Source organism: Filicampus tigris, chromosome 1 (genome assembly GCF_054856515.1).
Source record: "Filicampus tigris isolate MCC_2025a chromosome 1, RoL_Ftig_1.0, whole genome shotgun sequence".
Classification (NCBI taxonomy): domain Eukaryota; kingdom Metazoa; phylum Chordata; class Actinopteri; order Syngnathiformes; family Syngnathidae; genus Filicampus; species Filicampus tigris.
Genome location: NC_141217.1, coordinates 8695419 through 8723093, shown reverse-complemented (window position 1 = coordinate 8723093; position 27675 = coordinate 8695419). Strand labels below are relative to the sequence as shown.

General features: G+C 40.0%; 1 protein-coding gene across 1 annotated transcript in view; it reads right to left on the bottom strand.

Annotated features, from left to right (window-relative positions):
• LOC147152675 (plexin-B1-like) overlaps positions 1–27675 on the bottom strand; it is a 69759-nt gene that overhangs the window by 4686 nt on the left and 37398 nt on the right. Inside the window, exons 6-36 of the mRNA XM_086050633.1 lie at positions 24623–24751; positions 23000–23100; positions 22761–22893; positions 21800–21956; positions 21226–21334; positions 17243–17351; positions 15515–16270; positions 14553–14651; positions 14287–14409; positions 13752–13845; positions 13458–13627; positions 12021–12172; positions 11848–11953; positions 11303–11439; positions 11019–11192; positions 10212–10431; positions 9881–10123; positions 8977–9153; positions 7820–7968; positions 7628–7728; positions 7344–7561; positions 4269–4447; positions 4098–4164; positions 3725–3871; positions 3289–3463; positions 2976–3079; positions 2720–2804; positions 2115–2287; positions 1631–1791; positions 1273–1420; positions 807–871 (exon numbers count right to left, since the gene is read on the bottom strand). Coding sequence (XP_085906759.1) covers positions 807–871; positions 1273–1420; positions 1631–1791; positions 2115–2287; positions 2720–2804; positions 2976–3079; positions 3289–3463; positions 3725–3871; positions 4098–4164; positions 4269–4447; positions 7344–7561; positions 7628–7728; positions 7820–7968; positions 8977–9153; positions 9881–10123; positions 10212–10431; positions 11019–11192; positions 11303–11439; positions 11848–11953; positions 12021–12172; positions 13458–13627; positions 13752–13845; positions 14287–14409; positions 14553–14651; positions 15515–16270; positions 17243–17351; positions 21226–21334; positions 21800–21956; positions 22761–22893; positions 23000–23100; positions 24623–24751 — 4961 coding nt within the window. The remainder of the gene's footprint in view (positions 1–806; positions 872–1272; positions 1421–1630; positions 1792–2114; positions 2288–2719; positions 2805–2975; positions 3080–3288; positions 3464–3724; positions 3872–4097; positions 4165–4268; positions 4448–7343; positions 7562–7627; positions 7729–7819; positions 7969–8976; positions 9154–9880; positions 10124–10211; positions 10432–11018; positions 11193–11302; positions 11440–11847; positions 11954–12020; positions 12173–13457; positions 13628–13751; positions 13846–14286; positions 14410–14552; positions 14652–15514; positions 16271–17242; positions 17352–21225; positions 21335–21799; positions 21957–22760; positions 22894–22999; positions 23101–24622; positions 24752–27675) is intronic.

Sequence of the window (27675 nt, the reverse complement as noted above, 5' to 3'; positions counted from 1 at the left end):
ATGTGCCCTCTTTTTTTGAACATGTTTTTTCTTTCATCATTTCTACCAACTACTATTCTGAGGTTGCATTTTCTACACCACTTGTTCTCAGAAAGGTGTTCCCAGCTCTGAGATGAGCTGGACACGAGGTACGGTACACCCTGGACAGTCAATCGCTGGGCACATATAGATCCCTTTCATCCCTTAGCCTGAATATACAGTACATTTACGCTGACTCTTCTATTGTACATCAAATAACATGAAGCAGCACAGATGGAGCATGCTGTTCACACCCTTAACTAGACTATGATAGGAAGGTGAATGAGCCTTTCCCCAAATTTGAGTGCCTTCCCCAAATTTATTGAAGGCATTCTTAGAGCCACAATTCTAATTTCATAATACATATTTTAAAGTAAACTGCATAAATCCAAGGAAATGGTTTATATACAACTCCCATAGAGTAAGGCGGTTTTGCAGTGCTTCAAAAGTGTGTTTAAAAAAAAAAAAAGAAAAAAAAGAATGCCACTGTTTTCTGCAAGAGCCACCCTTGCTATAATAATAACTTAACAAGGCAAATAAAGTAGACATGTTTGTTACATAAAAGAAAAAAAAACCTCTTGTCTAATGAAGCTTCAACCCATCACCAGTGTAATGTGCAGCAGACAGCAGTGAGTGTGGCGAGTCTGCTTCGGGAGCATTCAAGCACGGAAGCCTCGCAGGCCTTGTCTACCAACTGTCTGGCCCTGACAGATTGTCCCCGGCCTCCCTCTCCTCCATTGCAGAGTGCTCCAGGTCAGTGGGCTGACTGCCTGCCCAACACATCCTACCTCTCCACCATCTGTTTGTAGCGCGGGATGTCTCTGGCGTAGAGCAACTTGTTGATTGGGGAGTCCTGCGAAAGGAAGACAAATTGAAATTGTGTCCTGAATATGCATTCAGGTAGGTAACACAAGGCTACTGACAGACCTTTTATACGATCAATAAGAATCAAAATTGTATTCTTATGTACAATAATGAACATCGAATGGTTTATCAAGTTTCATGGGCAAGCAATGTAGAGTTAGAGCAGCGCACTCACAGATTTTTGTTCTAGGTATACCTGCTCTATCCAATGCTGGAAAATACAACGAACCGAAAATCAATGCATATCTTGTAATGGCTCTCATCAGACTGCCCAAGTGTGCCTAATAATCTGGCCGGCAAATATGCAGTCATTGCAGTGACATAACTGGTGTGGTGCTTTTAGAATTCTGGCTACAGCTGTTTTATATTGCCTGACTGTGATTAGCTCACCCGTCCCAGTTTGTGGTCAGCAATTGTGCAAGAGTCCATAAAAGTCTGAGCGATGACAAACAGCACAGCATCCACGTGGTCTGAGGTCTGCACGTTGAAGATGAACTGCGGATTCTTCAGGATGTTGATCCAAAATCGCAGCGGCAAGCTGTTTGGTGAGACAATCACACGCATCAGCTGTATCGAAAGAAAAACTAAGGATGAGAACCATAAACAAACCAGTTCTGTAACTGTATACAGTAGGAAAAGAGATAAGTCCTTTTTGGTTTGATTGACTTCTTCAACGTTACTACACACTTATACACCTTTTTGTCAGTGTTATAATTGCATTAGTGCATTTTTTTAAGATGGCCATTACCTGTTGGTTTTCCAGATATGGATAGTCTCTGGGTCGCTGATATTGTGCTGCAGGGCCTGCTCATCCAACAAGTCAAAAAAGTATTTGACAGCCAGAGGGACGGGACGACTGGTGCTGAGGATGGCCGTGAATAAATCATCCACAAACTTCTGCAGTGTGCCCTGACAAAGAGTCAAGCAAGACAAATAGATGAGAAAAAAAAAAAACACAGTATGAATCCAAATATGTCAGTCTGCAACAGTACAAAACTGTCATGCGTGGACTCAAAATAGCACTGATCTAAATTTTTTACCTACACATTAATTGTAACCGAAGCACTACTTAAGCCTCAGGTCAACAAAAATGCAAGGCAATAACTTTTACAGATAAGGTGCCCGAATCTGGATTAAAAATAACTGCAGTGCATCACACTTTCACATAGAGTTGATAAACTTGAATAGTGAGCTCTGGGATGCTCTTCATTAGTGAGAGTTCACTCTGTTACCTTCATGGAGAGAAGTCGCGTGAGGTAAATTTCAGGGATGGCCTTGGCCCGCTCACCGCCCTTCTCCCTCACGCTGCCCCTTCTGTGTTTGGGCAGCTCGGACTCCTCGTTGGCTTTAACCAAATGCCACAGTTTAACGCCTCCTTCCTCACCGTCATCCAGCATAGGAGTCTCTGATGGGAGTCCAGGGAAAAAAAAAAAACGTGTGTTTTGGGGGTGATTATTATTAGAGTATTAAATACTGTACTTAAAATGTTATGGGACAATTCACAAAGATCAAACGTGCGTGAGCAAATTGCATTTAAATAGCTTCTATAACAGACGTCATTGATTTACAAAAAGTAATTGCAATTATTTATTACTTTAATGTTTAACAGTTTACTCACGTGTCAAAAGTCACATCCAGAAAGTATAGGTGGACAGATATCTGCTATTGCCAATTTTATCCTGTCACCATGTAGAACTACAGTGCGTTTAACATAAATTATTTATACAGTCAAACAGCGACCTCGTGTGGTTACTTACTATTCATCTTATTTTCTTAGCTGGCTGCATCCTGCGTGTGTATTTTGTGTACTACTGTTTCTGTGTGGAAACAAACTCACTCTCTCCAGGCATGTAATCATGGCTGTCATGGAGGTGATTTTTAGTGCTTCTCGGGATGAGGGCGACAGTGGCTCCATCAGGGACCTGCACCACCGCAGGGAGAAAACCGCACAATTCTCAGCACATAGCATATACAAGAAAAGCTAAAAACAGCATCATCATGTTTATTTATTACTCTATTTCCAGTAGTTTTATTCTGTAGGCTCAAGCTGGGCTGACGTACATTTTCAGTATGTATGCATGACTGAGACTGACCTTGTAGTGTTGCAATGTATTGAGGCGCTTCCACAAGCCCTGCACGACTGACGTCAGGTCCTCATCTGACAGAATTAGGTGACCCGCCACACCCGAGCGCCACTCTGGATGCAAAATAGCCATCACATTATATTAGGCTGTTCTTATGAGCACTTGTGTAAATAAAAACAATTTCCACTCGTCACTGAGGCACTACCCTCAAGTGTGTGCAAAAAATACCAAGGTGCTTGCTAAAAATGATTTCTTTCCTTATTTTCTGAAATAGGACTTAAGGCAACTATGCTATTGGGCAAAGTCTGCACACAAGACTCACCAAGGTGTAAGGAGTCAGCATGTGGCCTCCGGGAGACAGATGTCCCCTTCCAAGTTTGGTCCAAAAGTTTCTCCTTGACTTGGGTGATGGTGTCACAGTCCAGGACCTTGGCGGGCACTGTTTGAGTACAAACTGCTCCACTGGCAGCAGCAGCTGGCATGACAACATTTAGGGTCTGCATTGACAGAATAGAATTTTCAGCATTACTGAGGATGAAAAAAACATCCATGAATGAGCATCATGTACAATATTTCAAATGGTGATAAATACACTGATATGAATATCTTGAGCCAAATATCAAAACAGACCCATAGTCATGACATCTCGCCTCTGTCGATACATAGTGCAACAATTCTTAATCAAACTGGAACATGATATTCCCCGCGCACAAAAAGGAACATTGCACAGTAATTATACATTAAGAATGTGCTCTGACCAAGCTGCGGTACTCGACATCCTCTCGCAGAAGCCGGTTGTCATTCAAAGTGTATTTGGCTTTTCCTGTCACAGCATCCACAGGTCCCTTGTCCACCTGGTGCTTTATTGCCCGGAACAGCATGTAGAAGGACTCCCCTGCTGATTCCTGCCCAGGAATAATTATGGACGGTCGGTCAACAATGTCAGAACACAATAGTATTAATTCAAGATTCATTCGGTGATTGTACTGAATGGAATGTATTTACGACTTATAGAGAGCCGTGACTACCCATCCAGTGAATATGACAGACAATGGTACCAAGCTGTATTCCGTGCGCTCAAAAGTAAAAGCAAACAAAATGTTTGAATTGAGCAGTCGACATGCTACGTACCCGCAGGAAGTTGAACAGGCAAATGGACATCCAGTTTGTCAAGAGCTTCTCAACCACAGATTCAGTTCTAGGAAAAAAAAGAAGTACATAGTATGCAAAAATAAGCAGAATAATAATGATTCTACAACCTACTATTGACAAACAAATGGACAACATTGCTGCCCTTCTGACCTTCTAAGCATCAGCTTTGGGTTTTTCGCCACATACTGTTCCACCAGGTCATTAAGTAGAGTCTTCAGGATGTCTGTGAAATACTCCAATTTACCATGGAGGGCCACAGTCAGCAGAGAGGCCACATAGGCCCGGTCCCTTGGGGAAAATGTTTGCTGAGCCTCTAGTGTGTGAATAAACTGCAAGAACAAGACAAAGAGGAATTATTAACGATATTTCAGACCCACCCACAACTAGGGGAAAATTGATAATATAGACCGTATAGCAGTATATAAATCAAGATGTATTGTATATCCACCTTATTTCTACGCCTTTGCGTGGAATAGTGTGCGACTTCCTGTATAGCAAAACCGGCGTTTTATTTACATCCGTGGAAAGTGATTGTGCGAGTCCACTTCCTATGACAGTTACAGACTTTAACAACGTGTGAACGGCAGTTGTTGCAGCTTGGAAGAGAAAACATTCCTGCTAATGAAGCGTAGGAGGATGACGTAAAAAAAGAAGCGAGCGACAAGGTAGTCACATGATTAACTACCGTATTGGCCCGAATATAAGAGGGCCCTGATTATAAGACAACCCCCTCTTTTTCAAGACTCAAGTTTGAAAAACGTTTTTTTGAACACCAAATTAATTTTTATACAGAAAATAATTACAGTACATCTGAAACAAATGATTATAACAATATATTTGAGAGAAAAGGCATGTTATTTTGCCTCATTCAAATCTTAATATATCAACATATAAATATGTAAACTAAAGTGCAATCACATTCGTAAATGAATGGCTTCTGGTTTTTGAAATGTAAATAAACCAATCTATTGTGATCAAACAACAAAATTGCAATAACTGCATTAACCATCAAAGTGAAGTCTAACTAACTGTCGTCTTGAAACAAATCTGAATAAGGAAAAAACATTGCAATAAAATCATGTAAACTGGTTTAACTTGAGAGTAGCTGACATCTATCATGACAGAACATTACTCCTCACAAACAATTATTTGCCTCGCTGTGTTCAGTGTCGCTGTCCTTAATTCCCATCCTCTGGCTCCTACATAGCACGTCATCCTCACGTGACAGGGGTTGCTTTGGCCTGCGCAGTCAAGTTCAGCAATCACTTCAATGATATCTGGCGCCATCAAGCGTCGTGAATGGGTATAATGTCCAGACGCCGAATATAAGACTACCCCCACTTTTTCAGTCTTATTACAATGCAAAAAACGCCGTCTTTGGGCCAATACGGTATTTTCCGAACTCTGTCGCTTCAGACGTGAGGCAATGAGCAATCTCAAAATCTCTGACGCATACAAGTACCCACACAGCAATAAAGTTGGTCACATTTTGTTCAGAGGTTGGACACCATCGTATTTAGCTTCAAGCAGACGTAGGAGGCAGCCAAACCTCCTAATTCCCACTGCATGGCAACCGCATGACCGAGACGCTTCATGTAAACAAGCTTCACATCGCTCAATATCATAAAACTGCAATCAAAATTTAAAGTTAGCATCTTACTTGTGTCATCTTCAACCACTGCAAATATTAGAAGAGTTGCTCTAATATTTAGGATTTGATGAGCATAACATCTTCCTCTCCATAGGCACTCACTACAGTTCAATGACAAAACCGCTTTACTGTCCTTAAAATTCAAAATATTGTGGTGATCCGTCAAATTATTTTAGAAGGTGTCTAATACTTAAGTGTGGTATCCTCCGCCCCCCCCCACACACACAAAAGCAATACCTGATATTCCTGTGGCACTTGGCAACCAACCTTATCCGATGGCTTGTTGCAATGCAAGCAGCAAGCACATTAGCACAAAGTTCAATGCGTGTGTTGCGGCGCCGTGCTTTTTCTCCACAAAATGTAAAGGAGCACAGGTATAACGTTGAGGTGGTGGTCGTTTCAAATGAAAACTCTCAGACATTTTTTTTTTCTGTGATCATCATTCCCAGGAAGGCACTGGAAACTAGCATTTACCACAACAACATTCTCTCACCCTCGTTCGGGGAGCCAGTTCATAACATTGCTCTAGTAGTCACAGATTTAATTTCTGCTGCTTGTTTGTATAACCGCGAACAGGGCAACAAGTAGAGGTAAGATCAGGCCTAAAAAATATTCCAGCCAGACCCGGCCCAGGCCGACCAATTAACTTGATTTGCATACCCGAGCCGAAAGCAAACCCGAAATTGTATATTTTATTTGTGAGGATGAGGAGAAAAGGGAGGGGAGGCGTCAGTCAGACCCGGAAAGAGCACTGCTCCGGAAAAAGGGACTGGTTGCGATTTCTGTGATCACATTTGTGACAATGCTTGTGCATAATGATAACAAATTAAAGCCTGTCTTTTGTAACAAATTCTCAATATTCAATAGACATTTATACCTTTTATATTTGTGTGTCTCTTCTATCAGGTGTGATAGTGTATGCTTCATTTCGTTGGCAAAATGCAGCAGCCCATTTGTCATTTACTTTAATTTCTTCGAGTTGGCAGAAAAAAACCCCGCAAGATTTGTTAAAATAATCTAAATATTTTTATGATCATTAGAAATGCATTTACACAATTAAATAATGCTGGAAAGGTTTGTTTATTGATATTTGTGTGTGTGTGTACATCCATACCGTTACGCCACAGTGCCTTATATAAATATATATATATATTTTTTTTAAGTCAGCGAGAAAGAAGCCCGACCCGACCCCACCCGAACGTAATAATTGACATTTTGGGTGGGCCGGGTTGGGCTTGGACTCGGGCTCGGGCTTAAGATCTCATCTCTAGCAACAAGTTCCCAAGCCGTGCAAGATGTTTTTCAATGCAATGCTGGCTTATAATCACGTCGAAAAGGGGCGGAAAAAAACTTTCTATTAAACCGCTCTGTGAAACGAAAGCCACTGTAAAAATAGCAAATTCTTACCGGAAGTCTCTTACATGTTTGTTTCCCTATGAGAGCCCTCAGCAATAAGATGCATATACACTTATACACGTTCACACACACGCACGCACCCCACAAACATATATAGACGCAACAAACTAACAAGAAAGACAAGAAAGAAAGACGAATACAGGACTGTTGATGCTGACCTTGGTGAGAAACAGTTTACTGTTGAGCAGATTGGACAGCTGTACAAGCCCTTGTTCAACAGTCTGCCTACGGCTTTCCGGGACATCCAAATCTTGTCTCAGGGGTGACTCCTGGTGGCCCGGAAAGAAAATGCGCTCTGCATATGCCTTGTATTCCAGGAAGGGGATACCCGATCCCACCAAATCACTGGACATGTCCATCATCTCAGTCATCAAGTCTGATGGGAGTAAAAGAAAAAAAAATGGGACATTTTGAAACAACAGGGGAATGTAAGAATCCATACCTGTGAACTCCTTCTTGCAGCGGTCTCGCACACTGGTCTCCAGATTCTCCAACTGGATCTGGACCTTTTTATAGTCCCTCATGGCCTGTTTGCTCTTCTTCCTGGCAATCAACAAATACACAATGATGACACAAAGAAAAGCATGGACATCTTATAACGGAAACTGTAAACAATATCCTACTTAATTTTTACCTGTAAATGAGGACTATCATGAGAACAATGAGAACCACTATTGAGGCTCCCACTCCTACTCCCACTTGGGCCTCCAGGGGGAATATAGACAGGGCATTGCTGTCATACTGAACCCTACCCAAGGAGAAGTTCATGTTGCCCATTTTCACCTGGAAGACACAAGGACAGAAAGAATGGTAAGTCTTACGGCCCATTCACACAGGGCCAGTTGATGTGGACTTTAGGGGCCAAGCATGTGTAAGCATGGCATGGTATGGTATGTCTAGTGTGAGTGGCTCCATAGTGTCGACAAGTGAAATTACACTGGTCAAAGATATTTTAATAAATGTTTTAATCGGAGATGTAAGTAAACCTTTCGAAATCATTTTAATGTACTGATTCCTAAGCTGTTCTTGTTTTAGGATATCAGATTTTAATATAATAATAATAATACTGTATTTTCTGTACTATAAACCACGCCTTTATATAAGACTCTACTTTTTTAAAAAGAAAAAAACTATATATAAGATGCACCTTTTTACAAGCCGCACCTATCTATGTTGAAAAATTGGATATTTATTGCATTTACAGAACGATTTTGAACTGTAAATGTTCACATATGTATCTGAACAGATTCTTTCCTAACAGCGCCTTTTGACACGGCAGCAACTTTGCTGATTAAAACGGAACAGAACAAGAGAAAATAAACAGTACTTCTCTTCATTTCACTGCCCGCTGCCACTTCAGTTTGTCAGTTAACGTCCACCTTTTATCGCTCTACTACCGCATACCACATAATGCATAACCTAGTGCATACCGCCCTCGCCTGTTCAATTCCTCCAACTGCAGTCACATCCTGTTAATGGTGTTGTTTTGTATTGTAATTCTGGTTAGAGCGCCCCTAGCGGTGGAAGAAAAATCTACAGAATAGTCGCACCTTTAAATAAGCAGCATGGTTCAAAACCTAGGAAAAATGTCGTGGCTTATAGTCCAGAAAATACGATGATAATGATAATAATAATAATAATAATAATAATAAGAAGAAGAAGACTATGAAGAAGAATAAAAAGAATAATAAAAGAAGACTATGAAGAAGAATAAAAATAATAACAACAATAATAATAATGATAATAATAATAAGATCTGTAATATATAATTATTGTTACTTGTTTACTCACGGTGAACTCAGGCAGACTGTCCACAATCTCCTTTTTCTGGCTAGTGGTTACTGATGGCTGCTTAGCTGGTGGTTCACAGTACAAATGGTTATGGGTCAGGGTCTTCACTGAACATACGCCATCCCCGATACGGGCCTGGACCTCATGTTTGTAGATGGCCAGGTCCAAATTCTCTCCCTAAGGGAAAATGATTGTGAAAAATATGCCTGCAAAGCTACAAAAAAAGCTCAGTTTTATCTCACCGTAATCAGCAAAATAAACTTGAACAAATTAAACCTTATTTTAACACATGCTTGATAAATAATGTTTTAAAAGGGGGATATCTACCAAACTTCTTCATATACTTTAGTCGCGTATTATACCTTCATTTACAAAGATTTTTTTTTTTCTGAACACCAGGTGTTTCAGAATTTTAGACATGTATGAGATGTATGACATTTGAATTTCAGATAAATAAAACTTTCCACTGGAAATATGTTAACTCAATTAAATAGGACATAATTAAGCAAAATAATAAAATGAAAATGATCATAAATAAATCATGAATTTTCTAGAGCCTATGCCTGCTGACTTCAGGCGAGAAGCAGGGTAAACCCTGGACTTGTCACCAGTCATTTGCGGGGCACATATAGACAGAACAAAATGTACATATGTATGTTCCAACTCACATTCACAAGTGCGGACAATTTAGAATCTTCAGTGAACCTAATATGCACGCTTTTGGAAATGTAGTATAAAATTGGAATACATGGAGAAGACCCAAGCAAGCACGATGAGAACAAAATATGCAATGGCCACACCAGAGGCAGCGATTCAAACTGCAAACCTCAGCACTGTGAGGCAGATGTCTTAACATTACCTCAGCTTAATTGACAGACTGTAAATCTTGTCCATCACTACACACCTCAACAGAGATGATGCTGCCAGGTTTGTGGTGGTAAGGTTTGTCGGGGTCATTGCGGTTCAGCATGTACAGCTTTGGGTTGGGTTCATAGCTGAACGCTTCATTGCCCACAGTGTTAAAGTCAAAATGAAGACTGTCCAGCAGGAAATGAACTTTGACCCTAGCTCTCCTGGCATCTGGTCCCACAGCCGGCGTCGGGCACAAAATGAGGGATGAGCTGTTCACTGTACAGCGAGACTCATACTGGAGTAGGGGTGGAAAGAATGAAGAAACAATACAATAAATACATATTTGTAGGAAAAAGAAGGAGGATTTTTGCCACTTTGCAAACCTGCTTGACATGGCAAAGTACGCCCTGAGAGCAGTCAGCCTCTGGGATGATCCTCCGCTGTCGCTTGAGTGGCATCTGCTGATCTTGCCCTTCTATCAATCGACTAGTGCTCCGCCTCCTCCTGGGAGGAAGAAAATCAGGCGGGCTGAGGGTGACCCGAATTTTTGGGTCCTGAACTACATCCAGGTTTTGACCAGACACTCTGATGATTCTGCCTCCACTGCAAGGAAAAAGCAAAGGCAAATTAGGTACAGTTTGAGCTCAGTTTCATGCAATCCAGCGAGGTTCACAGACTGGTTGTTTTGATGTAGATTTGTTTTAAATATATTTATGATGGCTGACATCCCTGCATTCAAATTAAAAAAAAAAAAAAAAGTCAAACTTCACCTAAATAAAAGTTGAGAAAATCATGACAACTTATGATGGAGCTTTATCGTATCATTATCCTTGGATATGATGACAGGATTGAAGGAAAGGAATAATAACAATAATACTGTGATAAAAATATAATACTAATTATTATTATTACTTAATATTGGAAAACTCTGCTTTTCAGTAGAGAATTGAAACATGAACAATTATTACTCATAATGCAATGAAAAAACATTTGACCATGGACATAAATTAGGTGTAAATAATTTAAAACTAATTTCAAACAGTTTAGGTTTCAAATACTGTACATATTTTACAAAATGCTGTGTGCACTACTTATATTAACAAAAACCAAACAACAGAATTCAAAACAATTCTAAATGTCTTGTCTTTTTATTTATTTATTTATTTTTATATTTTTTAAGTGAGAAGCACCTGAGAAAGCTTTTGGATGGTGCAGCCCACGAAATGTTGGGGTTGGACGTGTAGTGATAAACAATGCCCTGTAGATGGCGTTCAGCCCCTCCAAAGCGCACCATGATGCTATGTTCGCCTGTTCTGTTACTGCCTCTGGTCAGACAGCAGATCTGATCCTCCTCTATGCTTATCCTGAACAAAGACATTTGAACAAGCACTCTGTCAAACAAAAAGTAGTGTACAGTACATCAAAAATAAAAACGGTAGTACAGGTACATTAATAATGATGGTCTGCCACTTACACCATACATGGTATTCCTCCAATGAGAACACTGACATCACTTGGGTGGCCCGTCTTGAGGCTACGACCTTTGATGGTGACAGACGAGCCTCCTGCTTTAGGCCCTCTCTGGGGGGAGAGACCGCTCAGTATGGGATCCTAGAAATGAGGAATAAAAATACAGCATGAGAAGAATGCAGGAAGAGAATAAATGTTTCAATAATCCACTAACATGCAGCCTGGAGGGTGATTTATTGTCAAGATAAAAGAGTCAACGCGGGGTTTTGGGAAACACTGGAGGGTTGCTTCACAGCCCATAGCCATTAATATGCTTATCACTTTGTGCCAATTAATTAGAAGCTGGCATCCTTTTCCTGTTTCAGCATCTGAGGGGATGAGCTGCTTGATTGAAAAGCAGATTGCTCATGAGGTGTAATTCTAAGTGACACCTTGTGTTAAAAACGAAATAAAAAAAACTTCCATAAAAACAAAATATACTGAAGTAGTAGCACAAACACACAGTTAAAAAATTCATTTCAAGTTTATTTGAACAAAAAATGTATTTACCTGAAATCTGAAGGTCTGAACAGACACTCCGAGTCCTCCCCCCCTTACTTTGACAGAGGCCTGTCCACTCTTCTCTCCCCGGCTCCTTGTAGTCTCACACACTATCCTACATGACACAGGCATAATAAGCAAACGTGCACAAGCCGTTTCATGTTTTGGCATACATTACTTACCGTGAGGATATCTCATATCTGCTATTGATGACACTGCAGGGAACCTCAGCAAGAGTGACAGAGTTGAGGATGTCTTCAGCCCTCTGGCCAAGATTGGAGCCTGAAATAGTCACCAAGGTTCCTCCCTCCACAGGGCCAGACACAGGATCCAACTGAAACACAAGGCAAAAGACTCATTTGAAAGCTTTCTGATTTACACAAGGTCACATTTCACACACAGTTACACCAGCCTCATCTTTATAATGTAATGTAATGTAATGTAATATAATATAATATAATAAGACCTCCCAGGTGTCAAGCTGAGTATACGGAAGAGAGATGATGAGATTGATAGAACATGGGTTTATGATTCTGGGTGAGTGGTCAAGTTGATGGATGACTTTTTCCTGTTTTATGTGTCTTAATCTTGATTGTCTCTCAGTGGGTAGTCACTTATCATATACAAGGTGCCCCCCCCCAGAATTTACTCACTCATTTTGATTTAAGGGTTTATCTACATGAAACAAGTCAAAAAAGTTAACTATAACAACAACACAGTTAAGATAATTTAAAGGCGCACAAGGAAAACAGTCTGAATAAAATAAAATAAAAAGTCACACGAGTAATGGGCAGTGAAATAATGAGTACATTTTTGGAACACCCATTCTACAGCCGGGGTACCAAACCTTTTGAAACTTAGAGCTACTTCTTGGGTACAGAAGGACTACCATCCTTCCAATCATCCATCCATTGCCGATACCGCTTATCCCCCCAGGGGCGCGGGGCGTGCTGGAGCCTATCCCAGCTGTCTTCGGGCAGTAGGCGGGGGACACCCTGAATTGGTTGCCAGCCAATCGCAGGGCACACAGAGACAAACATCCGCGCTCACAATCACACCTAGGGGCAATTTAGAGTGTCCAATCAACTTACCGTGCATGTTTTTGGAATGTGGGAGGAAGCCGGAGTACCCGGAGAAAACCCACGCAGGCACGGGGAGAACATGCAAACTCCACACAGGGAGGCCGGAGCCGGGATCGAACCCACGACCTCTGAACTGTGAGGCGGACGTGCTAACCAGTCGATCACCGTGCCACCCTTAAGGACTACCAGTAAAATATAAAAGCAGTATACCCTGTAAATCAGTTTACGAGAGAAAAAGTGTCACAAATGAGAAGGAAGGCCGCAAAAATGACTAAATAGCACTAATATAATAATCAATCAATCAATTAAAAATAAACAGGGTTTATGCTCAAATTTCGGACCCCAACACCCTCAGTAAAACCTTAAATACAATCCACATAAATGTGTGCCTGTAGCAAGGCAACAAGGAAAAATTTCAGCAGCAACACCTTAATGCAAGCAAACACCTGTTTATATGCATGATTATTATTGTTGACGTTTGTATTATTTGTCTTCAAACTGCCCCTAAAAGTCCAAATAGGATAACCCAAGCCTTACGAAATGAATGACAGGTGCCGGACAGGTGTGTTTGACATCATCGGTACAGGACCCATGGTAGACGCAGTGGGAGCTAGCGGGACTCCCGCACCAGACGCAGCCGTACTTTGGGTCGGCGGTACGACATCGACTGCAGTCGGATCTCCCCACGGAACAGTTGTACAGTGTCACTGAAGCAGGGGAGAGAAAGGGAGGCCAGTGAGGAAAAAAGGTCATTGTTATGTTACTATACAGGAGATTCTGCGTGGAGGGTTGGCAATGTGTTTGATAGCAAATAAAGAATTAGGCCCCCACCGAAAAGGTCATCTGCACTGTCAATGAGAAAGTTATCTTTCCTTCTCACGTTGATCATGGCTGGGTATTCCTCCAGCAAAGCAGAATAAGCAAACTGAAAAATAAGCAGTAAAGCAACATAGCATGCTATTAGGCATACAAACTCAAAGTCAGGAACAAGGTGCGTACGTTATCTGTCTGGTTAAGACCGATAATGGGTAAAATTGATGCAAACACAACAGTATAGTGATAAGGAAGTGCAGTTTACTGATTTTTGAAAACAAAATATTTCTGCTGTCTTATTGATGTTTGAGTGACTCCTTTGCTATACTCTGTTCAGCCAAAAAAAAAACTGAATTCTAACAATTACCAAATTATACTTCAAGACAAATTGGATTTTTACAAATGAAGCTTAAAGAGCCATAAAAAGAAAAGGGCCAGTTCAAAAACGTATCTATGTGAAATGTAGGTTTCAAGTATGCACTGTATATAACAAACCAAAACAGGTTCAGACAAATTAGGAACAGATTGCCTTTGGAAAATAAAATATTCTGACCTGATGTGGTTTGCAGGTTATCAAAAAGACCGAAGGCTGTTTGGCATCCGGTTCCACGGAAGCTTCGACCACCACTGACCGATTCTCAACGTCCAGCACGCACTCGTAGTCCAGATTTTCATCCTAAATGTAAACAATGTTTTAAGAAACACTTTTATTGTAAACTTCGAGAGGGACATATCAATAAAAAACAGGTTTACTTAATATACGTACTTAAAACAACCTGCTTATGCGAAACAATAAAAAAAGCTGTACTGTTAAACTACCTGAAACAGGTTGAGATGTTGTCCCACCAGGGTAATTTTCCTTTCTACATTGACAGGAAGGAAGGAGGAATCCTGAACTTTCTCCACACAAGGACAGTCCTGGAAAAAATGAAAATGTGAAACACATGCCTAGGCAAGAAAATAACATAAAAAATAATATTTAAAGAATACTCAATCAAACAAAAAATGTGTTCCTATAAAGATACAGGTTGTCAAGCACATGCATAGGAATATGTTGTGTTTATACTTCTTATTGTGAGACTATTTAAGTTGATGAGATGATGATACTGAAATGGGAGTTTTGGCCCGATTGCATCAAAAGGTCACTTTTCATTGACCTGAAATGCAGTTTGCATGGGGATGTAAAGCTAAAATAGACTACTCACAAAACGTTTGAGATATTTGGCTTTGAAGTGAAATTTCAGGATGAGCCTAAAATGTCCTTTCACCTTCCCAGATGAATTTAATTTGATCTTCTCTAAACTTTTGAATGGTGATTCAGTACTTTACAGACTGGACTTCCTTAAAAATAATATTAAAAAACAGTTGGAAATTTTGCAATTAAAGAACTGCAAGTTGGGCAAAATCTACTGAAACTTAAAATGTGAAACTGTCATTCTTTACAGAATGTCACATTAAGTTCAATTGTAAAGGTTATTATAGAGTATTCCAAGCAAAGATGTATATCCTTAACGTTTTGTGAGGAGTGTTACTGTATGAGTGTTTCACTCATGTTTCTGTGGACATGGCCCAATTGACCAACAACAGATATTAGTAAAGATTTGCATCAGCAATACGTGATTGGTGTATGTCAACTCAGTTATTTCCTTTTCTTTTACTTTCCAATAGAACAAATTGTTTCAATTTTTAAAAAAAATAGTGGTTTACCAGTCTTATAAGCTACACTGTAGGACGTTAAGGACTGGAGTTGTATACCCCTGAGCTACAGCTTCTGAACTCACCATTAAGTAAGAAAGAGAGGAATCTGCCTGGTAATTTTCATCAGACTCCGAATTGGGCTCAAACACCATGCCAGGTGATTGTGTAAAGGTGAGGTTTTCATTTGCACCTGTCCGAAAATAGGGGACTCTGTCCCCATCTACACCAGCCTCAGGACTCTCCCACTCCCATGGAGAAGTGTCACTTTTATCAGAGCTTACTACTGGGATTTCCTCAGTCAAGTCATTGCCAGCATGATCTGGCAAAGTAGCAACTTCACCGGACGTGGTTGAGCTTATACTGGAGGAAGAGCCTGCTGCCTCATTGGAGGGTTCTACAAGGACCACTTCAGAGACTATGGGTCCAAATGTACTGCTAGGTAATGTTGTGTGAGATGTGTTGCCAGCGTTCTCGCCAGTGCCTATCAGCCAACCAACAGTCTCATCCTCTGAGAAATGTCTAGTTGCGGCCACATTTCCATCCGAAGGTGTGAGCATGTCAAACATAAAGCTGTCTGTGATGCTGGCATCTGAATGCAGACTGGTGGCCTGGCTGAAGGTCCCGATGAATTGGGGTGTGGTGTCCATGGCATGGCGTGATGTGGACTCGCTGTTAAGAGCGGTAGGGGTTGTCGCTGTGGTGGCAGCTGCAGCCGTCGTAGCAGGTGTCATGGTAGGCGGCAGCTGCGTCGCTATCACTGTTGTTGTTGTAGCAGTCGTCACAGTTAAAGTGGTCTGTTTGCTGGTGGGTGGTGGAATGGTGGATGTCGGCGGTTTGAACTTGTTGATGGAGAAGCGCAAACAAACAAGCAGGAAAGGGCAAGAAAAAAAAAGGCAGGGGAGGACAAAATTAGGATAAACAAGAAGAATGAAGACTCCAAAATAATAACAAAACAAGCAGAGCTGGCCGTTCCGCCTCTGTGACTGACCGGTCTGTCCATCCGTCACTGACGGACGCCTGTTTTGCTGATGGTTGACAAATAACGGGTACAATTTTAAAATAGTCGGGGAAGCCCCTTTTTTTAATCCGGAATTCATCTGTAGTCAGTCAGTGTATTTCCGCGGCGGGGGTCCGATGGCCGTGCCAAGCGCGGCAAGGAACAATAGTGAGTTGTAGTTGCCTGGGGGACAGATTTGAGTGATTGACCAGGGCTGTGAACAGTTTCCATGGCGCAGTGAGTCACTCTTTCTGTTCAAATATTCGTCTATTTTTTGCGAGGCAAGGCTGTTTGTGTATAGAGAGACACGAGACAGTAGTGTGCGTTCAACCGTGCATGTATTTCCTCATTCTGACTTCAGGTCAACCCTACCACCCCCTGCCCCCTGCTGCTGGGGCATACCATTACAAGAGGGGGAGGGCAATACCACAATCCCTATCACAGAGGCTTTATTTCCCATTGGCCGCGGCCAAAGCTTGCAGCTTCAGGGTCCTAAAAGGAGACGCATTTAGTCCGGCCGGGGGGTGCTCGTGAAAGTTTAGTCAGAATTGCCGACGTCAGCTCGTTTAAAATTGGAGGCTGACTGGCCTATAGACGGGTACTATATCCCCCCGGAAAAAAAAAGGCGAATGACAGACGACGGAATGGTACCCAGGCTGCTGACGGATGCTCAACATGTAGTAAAATGCCCAGCTCTTAAAACAAGACTGGAAATGGGAAATGTACACAGGCGAAGCAAATAAGACAAGGCACACAAACATGGCAAACATGGCGTGATGCAAGAAGGTTATACTTGCTATAAATGTTGACTCACATTTTGATTGTAGATGGTGACTCCTTGGCTGCAGGTATGTCTGTGTGTGCAGACATGCTCATGGATACACCAGTTACACCCCCAGCGACTGCTAACACACCCTTGGCATCTGGTAAAAAAAAAAAAAAAATTATTTATATATATATATATATATATATATATATATATATATATATATATATATATATATATATATATATATATATATATATATCTCCATCCATCCATCCATCCATCCATTATCTATACCGCTTATCCTCACAAGGGTCACGGGGCGTGCTGGAGCCTATCCTAGCTGTCTTTGGGCAGTGGGCGGGGGACAAATATACATATATATATATATATATATATATACATATATACATATATATATATACATATATACATATATATATATACACATATACATATATATATATACACATATACATATATATATATACACATATACATATACATATATATACACATATACATATATATACACATATACATATACACATATACATATATATACACATATACATATATATACATATACATATACATATATACATATATATACATATACATATACATATATATACACATATATATATACATATATATATACATATACATATATATATACATATACATATATATACACATACATATATACACACATACATATATACACACATACATATATACACACATACATATATACACACATACAAAACACATACATATACATACATACGTATGTATGTATGAGCCATTCTACCGAATTGGTTGAAATTGCTGTCCCACAATGAAAATCGAATTTTAAAAAACAATGAAGTGTTCAGACGTTGCATATTTAGTCATATCTTCTTATGATCTATTTTACCACGAGGCATTAATTGAGATACTATTGAACTGAATGTATAAAAAGTCATCTTTTCTATGTCACTTCCTATTGGGAGGTGGCTGTCCCAATCTCTAACTCCTATATTTCAATTCATGAAAATAAATGTCGAAGATTTTTGCCTATTTACAAAATACTTTACTTTAATAGGACGTTTTGGTTGCTTTTAAATGTATTGTGAAAGATTTACATTGATTTTGTAGATTTTTTTTCAAATTAGAAGTTTTTATGTAAAAAAACCTGTCCCAACTTTTCATGTCACTACCGAAACCCAAACAGTATTTATCTGTAAGCAGGGCTTGGTTTTATCCACATCCGCAGAAATTTCACCAGTAAGAGACATTACCTTCATGTTTATCACTGGCCACATGGCGAGTAATTAGTTGACAGCATTATTAAGTTATGTGCCATCCAAAGTCTGAAAATCAGCATGTGGTTTTTAGGACCGTCACTACCGAACACCTCATTTCGGCAATAAAATGAGCACTTTTGATTTTAATGCTATGGAACTAATGTGGCCAGGTTCAATACGTCAAACCTGATAAAACATTTGAGGACGAAACATGTGAACAAGCACCAAGAGCTTGCGGCGGCGGCAGCGAGCATGAACAAGGGGAATGGACCGCAACGACAAACCCTGCTCAATTTTGGATTTTGGAGTTGAACTACTGCTTGTTTTTGGTTTTGAAAGTGGCTTTGGGAGCAGATGTTTTCGCGATGGGTCACTAATCCTCAAAACAAACTTTTATAATAATGTTCTATAGCTTTTGTAATTAATCCGACACAATCTCTCTCAAAGATACCTCGTGTATATTATTTCTTTTTTTTTCCTGTTTCACAAAGGTTTTTAAGTCTGACCAAGCCATGATAGCAATGGTTTTACATCCAAGTGAGCATGCAGTTCTTTAGAATTACAAGAAAAAAATGCTCACATATATCTTTTTCTTTTTTTTTTCTCAAAAGTCTGGTATCGGTACAGTATCGGCATCGGCCGATACCGCACAGCTGGGTATTGGAATCGGTATCGGGGCCAAAAAATAGCATTGGAACAACAGTAATTATCAACCAACAATTTTTGATAATGATTGTTTAAGGGTATTTTTGTTTTAATTAATGATGACTTTAAGTCAATATGATCAACTTTCTACATTTTACAATGAAAAATAGCATATACATTTTGATTTATTTCAGAAAAACTATTATTAAATTCCGCTAAAAATTCATTTAGATTGATTTTGATGTCAAAACCATGTATATTAATTTATAAAAATACTCTGTAGAGGGGGGAATGGAAAAAAATATGAATCGGCGAGTAGAATTATTTTTATTCTTCTGTATTTGTGTGTTTCGGTAGTGACACATTTTAGGGACAGGCAAGATATTTGGGAAAAGCTAGAAAATACTATTTGAAAATTAACTGTACTTTTACTATATTTCTGCCCCTTAGATATGGTGCAGCATGAATACAATAAACGTTTTTCTGAAATAAAATACAAATGTCACACATTTTGCAACTCTGAATTTGAACCAATTCAGTAGAATGGCCCATATACATGTATACATAAATACATATATATACATACATACATACATATATATTAGGGATGGGACGAGACAAAAATCCCACGAGACGAGATGTTTCACAAGATTGAGTCCGCGAGCATGAGACGAGACGAGATTTTTGCTAAATTTCGAATATAAAAAAATACCTAATGTAATTTTTTCAGTTTTCAAAATGTTTTTTATCGAACAGACTGCAAGAAAATTAATCATATAGCTCCAAAGTGCAAATGCAGAGAGGAGGCACTTTCTTTACATGCTCTCAAATATTGCTGCAATAACAGCTAAAGCTGAGATCTTTCCTCTTACTGAATACTTTGACAAAAACCAACAGAGCTCGTGGGGCAGTAAATCAATTGTATATAGTGTTTTATGTTAATTTATTGGCTTTATTTATTTATATTTTTATTTATATTTTATATATTTGTTAATATTTACTGATATATTTATTAATGGATGTATCACTGCCTCTTATTGTTTTGTTTTTAAAGTGCTTTGTTACAGCTCTAGCTGTTATGAAATGCGCTATATAAATAAAATTGTATTGTATTGTAGAGTTCAACTTGTTTCTCAGTCGATCTACAACAAGAGGAATGTCACTGCGTCTGTGTCAAGATTTCTGCAACTCGTCGTAGTTCTGGGCTCCTCAGAGCTGCAGATATGGCACTCCGCTGCTTTAGATCGCGAGCCATCATGTCCAAAGAGTTGTTCTAGCGCGTGATTACGTCCATAATTAGTGTGTGCGCGGGCAGCTCAAGCTGTCTTTATTTAGACGTCAACAGTGCTGCTGCTGTTGAGCATTGGTGAAAAAAAGAAACTATATGCTTGACACGTCTAAACAAACATGATACGCGGCCAACTTTGGACCAGCTGCACTAGCGTTGCTTTCATTGCCTGCACGATAAGCACTTAATGTGTGGCTCAAAGCCAGCCTCACGTATCGCCACATCCATGTTGCGAGCGTTGTCGGTCACAACAGCGACTCCGTGATTTGGCCTCGGAAGTTCCCATTCGGTGACAGCTCCTTTTAGGACATCTGCTATATTCACCCTGACTCCAAAACACCGTCAAAAGAAAATAGATCTCGGGGACGTTCTAATCCCGCGAGATCTCGTGCTACGAGATGCTGTCACATCCCTATTATATATACATACATACATACATACATACACACACATACATACATACATACATACACATAAAAATATCTCCTTAACACATATACAGCAACATACGGTTTGTACCAGTTAATGGTTGTAATTACTGTATTAGAAAATATACTCTATATAACATCCGTAAGCATATCACAAAAAAAAAAAATCCAAAGAGCAGAATAGCACCAATAACACAGAAATTCAAAAACAAATGTATCATCGAAAGCATTGTCTCATGAATTTGTTATTGTGCTTACTGCTGAATAAAGCAGTCTCACTCAGGCAAGAAAGCACATGATGTATCAAATGTAATTATGTTCTGGTGACACATGCAGTACGTGTGTGCGTGCGGGTGTGCGCGCACGTGCGTGTATACTCACGGCCTCCGTTCAGAGAGCTTCTGCACAAGGCTACAGTCATACAAGGTGAATTCCGTTTCTGCTACCGTTACGTTGAGGAAGCGTAGGGAAAATATCACCATCACAAACTCTGGATGACAACCAAACAGCTTGATTACAATGATTACCATACATTCATATAGTAGTGTATTTTATTCACATCTGCTATAATTATGTGTACAGATATACGTTGGAAAAATATAGCGAGATAATGCTCAAAGGAAGATGCATTTGAAAAAATAAATTTTCTCTGCATTTTGCACCTGTGTTTTTTTTTTGTAAGGGGATTTTCAAAACATCCTTTAAATCATTGGCTATTTTGTTTTACTGTACTTATGAGTAACTTCAAACTCATAGATCCACCTTGTCTGGAAATAGGTCACTGCTAAAAGCAGCACTTGTTGCTATGGCACGCATTTCAAAGCCTTCCATGTTTGTTTTCAATTTTTTTTCTAAGACTATTCTAAACTGAGATTTTTGTAGCTCAGTGTTAGGGGGTAGTGAAATGTGCTTATAAAATATAGCCATATGCATGTGGACAAAACCTAAGGCTCACCGTCTCCATGCCCAATGGAGGGTAGACTACTGGCATCAGGGGTGGGGCATATAACACCAGTGTTTGTGAACAAGGCAGGACTTTCTGTATCCTGGAAGAAGCAAGAGTAGGCCTCTCCTTCTCCTAAACTAGGGAGTCCTTCGACTGACACCGTTATCTGTGGGAGAGTAAAATAATAATCATCAAAAAGATTTTTTTACTGTAAATCAACCTTGAAAACATTGCTATATTGTCTCGTTTTCTGGGTTAGGTTTTATGACTCCAGCTGTTGTTTCATTTATGCATCCTGTATTCAAAATCACTAGCAATTACAGATGAAACAGAATGGAAATGTCATATTGATTATAGTGAATACTATTGGTGAATTATCATCCATCCATCCATTATATCCATTATCTGTACCGCTTCTCCTCACAAGGGTCGCGGGGCGTGCTGGAGCCTATCCCAGCTGTCTTTGGGCAGTAGGCGGGGGACGCCCTGAATTGGTTGCCAGCCAATCGCTGGGCAGTGAATTATCATGGTTATCAATATTATCACACTATTGAATGACTACAATGAGATTAAGATATGACTTTTTCCCCTGCATTCTCTGCATACAGAGTAGCTATACTGGATTAAGTTTCCATCTGTCATCTAGTCTTCTTTGTAGGTGGAAAAATATTGGATAGGAAAAGCCCAAAGACAGCTATAACTCTCAAATACGCTGAAAACAGTAGTAATGATAATTACAATTTTAAATAATAATTCACTTTGAAATTTTATTGTAGTTTATTCCCCCCTCTGGACAAAAACAAAAGGAAATTGTCCCTAAAAACAATTGTTTAAAGCTCAGATGAAACCTGGTTGAGCATTAAGAACAAAAAAAACATACAGTCACAGCAGACTAAGGTTGGATGTTTTCTAATGACGGTATATTTAGGGCTCCCATTAGAAGATGTTACTTCCTCTCCCACCAAATTACATTTGTTTTCTCCCCGCGGCTGATGTTGTATAGGCTGAGATGCTGGATGCTGAGGCACTGCTGTGTGCGGTTGAAACTCCACAACCACTGACCCTTGACTGACCCTCGCCGGCATTCCCAACGTTGTCCACACCTGAAGTACCAATGTAAGTTGTAAGCGCAAAATGCAAGGAAAGAACAAGAGAAAATAACTTCAGTGTAGCTCAGATTTGCACAAACAAACTTGCACGCAGACTCACCGCCCCTCCAGGACACACCAGCCACAGTATGGGTCATTGGCAGACAGACAAGACAGGCAATCCAGGTGAGCTCCACATTCTGCCACAGGTCGCTTCTCTACCTGAAGGTCAAAAGTATCCTTTTCAACAAGGTCTATTCCAGTTACATTCATCCAGGACCTCAAATTTAAAGAGTGGACCCGGTCTAAATCACTGGAAAAACAAAAATACATTTTCAAGGTAACTGCCGTTTTATCTTTTCTTTTACTATTAACATTTACTTGAATTACTTCATTTCAATACTTAAAGTATATGACAATTAACTGTGCTAAAATGTTTATTAAAACATTACATGCAAAGCAATTTTTAAGATTTAAGATTTTAAGAAACGTTTTATTAGTTTATGTAGTTTGCATGCCATCAACATGTTCCATAACATTACGTACTAAACAATAAAAAAAAAAAAAAAAAACTGTTGGAGGTTATTATATTATTTTCAATTATTTAATAATGCACCAATTTGGGTGAATATCATTTTGACATGTTATAACTTGAACTGATCGTGCTTCTGTGGATTGAACAACCCAGTAGCAAATCGTGTAAGTATCGTGTAGTACGCCATAAAATGTGCCAAAACACCATTTGTCCATTTTTATAGTTCGCTCTCTAAACTGCCCGGGACCTCAGTAGCATGTGGACGATCCATAAACAATACGCAGCCCCAACATCTTGACAAATCCTCCTCATGCTGACCAAACTATCAAGCCATTGTGTGTACTACAGCAAAAGGCTGTGGCTGTAAAAAACCTCTTCATTAATTCAAGCATTAATATTTTCTGTGATCCTTTTGACGTAAAGTCAGATAAACCAACTCATGAGCAGCAGTTTCCCACGCATCTGCATCCCATAGCTTCCCACACAGACACTCTGTAGGGAGTGTGCCTTCACAAATGAGCCCACTTTCTCTGATCAATACTATTGTCATGTCTGACCCCACGCCTCCTGCTGACTGTTGTGTCCAATACAGAAGGTAGATGCCCTTTGGCCTCGACTGCCAGCTGCTCTCATTTTGCTATTATGCTCTTTGCCTTGTAATCCTTTGTGCCATTTATTTTTTGTACGGGAGGCACAGCTTGCGGAAGTATCAAAGCGAGGAAAACTGTGCCAAAAAAAAAAAAAAAAAAAAGAAATCAACAAGTGACGGCCTATGTTCAGTCTTGTGCATGGAGACATCAGGGTGTGCGCTTGAATGGACAGGCCGCCACCCTGCAAAGGCTACAGCTGTTAAACTATTTCAAACAAGAGCACTGCAAGAGAGCCAAGAATTTGTCACCTGCAAAATCAATGTCCTCTGAATCCAAGGGAAAAAAATGCATACAAAATGAATTTACAGCCAAATATTAACCAGATCCAGGTGAAAATTGAGCTAGATTTACAATACATGGCGCAAGTAAAAGAATTCCAATTTGTTTATGCTCATGTTGCAAACGTGTGATGATGAGATGTGTCATGGCAGGGTAGAAAGTCAGGCTCACAAGCTAAAAACGATAGACTTATCCATACCTCCTTGATGAAAGGTAACAGGAAAGATGTGAAAGACGATTTGCTGAACAATATGTGTATCTACCCTTTTACATGACTTACAGAAGCTTTGGTCATGACGTAGATGTGTGCACCTTTCTGGTCCAGTAAGAGGTCACGGTTAATGGGGGAGTTGGGCTGGATAGTCACATTGGCATACACCTCCACTTGGCTATCTTGGCCAAGATATACCTGAGAAAGACCATCAGAGTAATGCAAACACTTCATATAATGCACATAGTAGATAGTGGATAGAACATCAATCTCACAGTGACAAAGACACTTATTATGAGGTACAGTGTTTCTATTGTGGCAGTGCATTGACTAACAGTTGAGATGTTTTAATTGGTTGTTGAGCCACACCGCAAAAGTACAAGTAAGTAAAGTACAAGAAGAACACACAGGGCCTGATTTTCCCAAGTCAAATAGCTGGTGCAAAATTGCATATTCAGTCATGCGAATAGACTACATGCGCTGTTAGTAACAGGCACAAAATGTGGTGGAGACTGCATTATTAAAAGAGTTTTGCACTTTAGGTAGTATTAATGTTTTTCACTATGTAAAAATTGGGAGAGCACTGCAAATGCAAAATGAGTTTGGAGTGATAGTATTGAAAGTGTTATTTGAAGAGGCAAATAAACGTATTCTAAAAATATGACATAACTAATATGGAGTTACAATAACTTCATTGATTGCTCTGACAATTTTGGGAAGACAGCAACCGCAAAAAAGACATGTTTAGTTTTAGTTAACTCTCCCCGCATGAGTGTGAATTGGATGTACGAGAATGTACCCATTCTCTGTAATAATGAATTTAAAACTTGGGACAGCACACCCGTAATACTGCTCACGGACAGGCCAGCACTAACTGTCAGTTTTTGCACTGACCCAGACGCACAGTAACGCAGAGTTGAAAGGAGCAGAAAAGTTCTTAAAGAGCCTCATTTTTACTGTGATAAACTGGAAACGCTTTGCGTGCTGATGTGTATCTGCCTTTCAGACATGCAGGGTGCGCGCTCCCTGTTCGCCACCGCGGCAATGATGAGGTGATTTGAGGAGTGGCAAAGTAAATATTTCCCACGCTCGCCACTTTGGTAAGCGGATAATTTCTATCAAAATTGCACTGGGGGAACCTGGCTACGAAACAAATGTCCATATGCAACCATGCAAGCAAAAAAAAAAAAAAAAGAAGTTTCCGTATGCAAATTGTACTGTCATCTCCCAATCCTCCATGCGACAAGTGACGCACACAATTGATTACTTTATAATCACATTCAAACCAATGATTATTGTTTACATCTGCCGGCGGTGGCATGCTACAAGGCTTTAGCAAGTTAGCATTGATTTTGCAATCCTAGATTGGATGAAAATGCAAATATTGTGTCGGTTTTGTGCACTAAGAAACAACTACGTATATTGCCCCGGAGTTGTGTAAAATACTTTGAATTACCCCCTCCCGGGTTGAAAACAAAAAGAAAAACGAAGGATGGCACGGTGGACTAAGTATTTAATATGGGCACAAACCTTCACATCAACTTCCCCTGGTTTTGACACAACGAAAGTAGAAGTATGAATTGTTAAAGAAGGGACTGCAAAAATGTTTTTGAGCCCTGTCAGAGATTATAGTTCTACTTTCAGAGACTGATTGAATATGCCATGTAGCGCTCGTGATGTTTCATGTGTTCTGTGTCATGTGTTCTGTGTAATGTGTGACACTATGTTTTTGCTTAATGTGTGTGAAAAAGAAGGGTAATCAAACACTTTCACAAGCTTTCGTGGCTCACTACACTCAAATGTAGCAGCAAGGAGATTTTTATACCGCTTAGCCACATTGGCTAAAACCAGAGATGGGCATTCCTTCAAACGTCTTGGATGGATGCCCATTTCGCACGGACGGAGGACGAGAAGTCTTTAAAAAGGACGGACTAAGCAAGGACGGAAGTGGGTCTTCGACCGTCCCTCTATTTGTCACTAACCAGGTCAAGGATCAATTTACGTCTTGTGTTGGGTTGGGTTCTTTTAAAAAGCAAGACCACTGTTCTCTTCTGTGATACCACGGAGCCGCCTTGATTAACTGCCTGCACAACACTTTTCACGTGCGTTCCCGGCAGTAACATTGCACAGGCATAGGCCCAATCCCAATACCTACACTTGGCACCCTACGGTGTAGTCGAAGTGCACATAGGGTTCGAGAGCACAGGTTACAAATTTGCAAAATTGGGACACTGCGTGAGACGTCATCAATGCCCCTGCATCAGCGAGCATGGCAAGGGTAAGGATTGAAGTGCTTTTAAAGGACGAGGACGGACAGGGTCGGAGGATGTTTATTTTCATGAATAAGGACGGTGGGACAAAGACGGAAGGACACCCAGGTCGCGGACGGGGGACAGAGGACGGACCGGCAAAAAAAGGCCAAGTGACCATCTCTGGCTAAAACATTTCATGACCCGGTGCCAAACCTTGACATGCTGTTTAAAGACTCAAAATAAGACTGCGCAATTCATCTCTGGTTTGATAAATTACATAATTAATCAATTTGCATATACAGTAATCCTCCCAAAACTTGCTAAATGAAATGCATGTCTATGTAGCATTTATGGCAGAGGAAATGGTTGTGTCCAGGTAGTAGATCAGATTCCACATCAGGTTCTGTGCGCAATCACATGCGTGGCTTTTTGCACATGCAAACCGTGAGTAAATCAGGCCCATAGAACCTCAGCGTGTAAAAAAAAAAAAAAAGTTCAAATTGCCATTATGTGTACTTGAGGTTTACATAAGACAACAGTGATTTGATTGGCAGAAACGCACTAAAACATTTAAGTGTAAAAATTAAAAGTAATGTACAATAAAGTAGAGTAAATGTTAAAATAAATAAAGTAAAATAAAGCATCTTGCATAACATGCATCTCAAACCTAAACCCAATTAAGTTTGTGCAGGATCACCACTGAAGTGGCTATGAATGTGATTAGCACACTGAAAAATCCAATATAAGCACAGGAAGACACCTCTGGTTTCAAGTGATTCCCCAGCCTTCAAACTCTCATATTACCTCATGTCTATGAGATTAGGAGACATTTTTTTTCCTTTTCTCCATCCGGAGGCACATGATCACTGT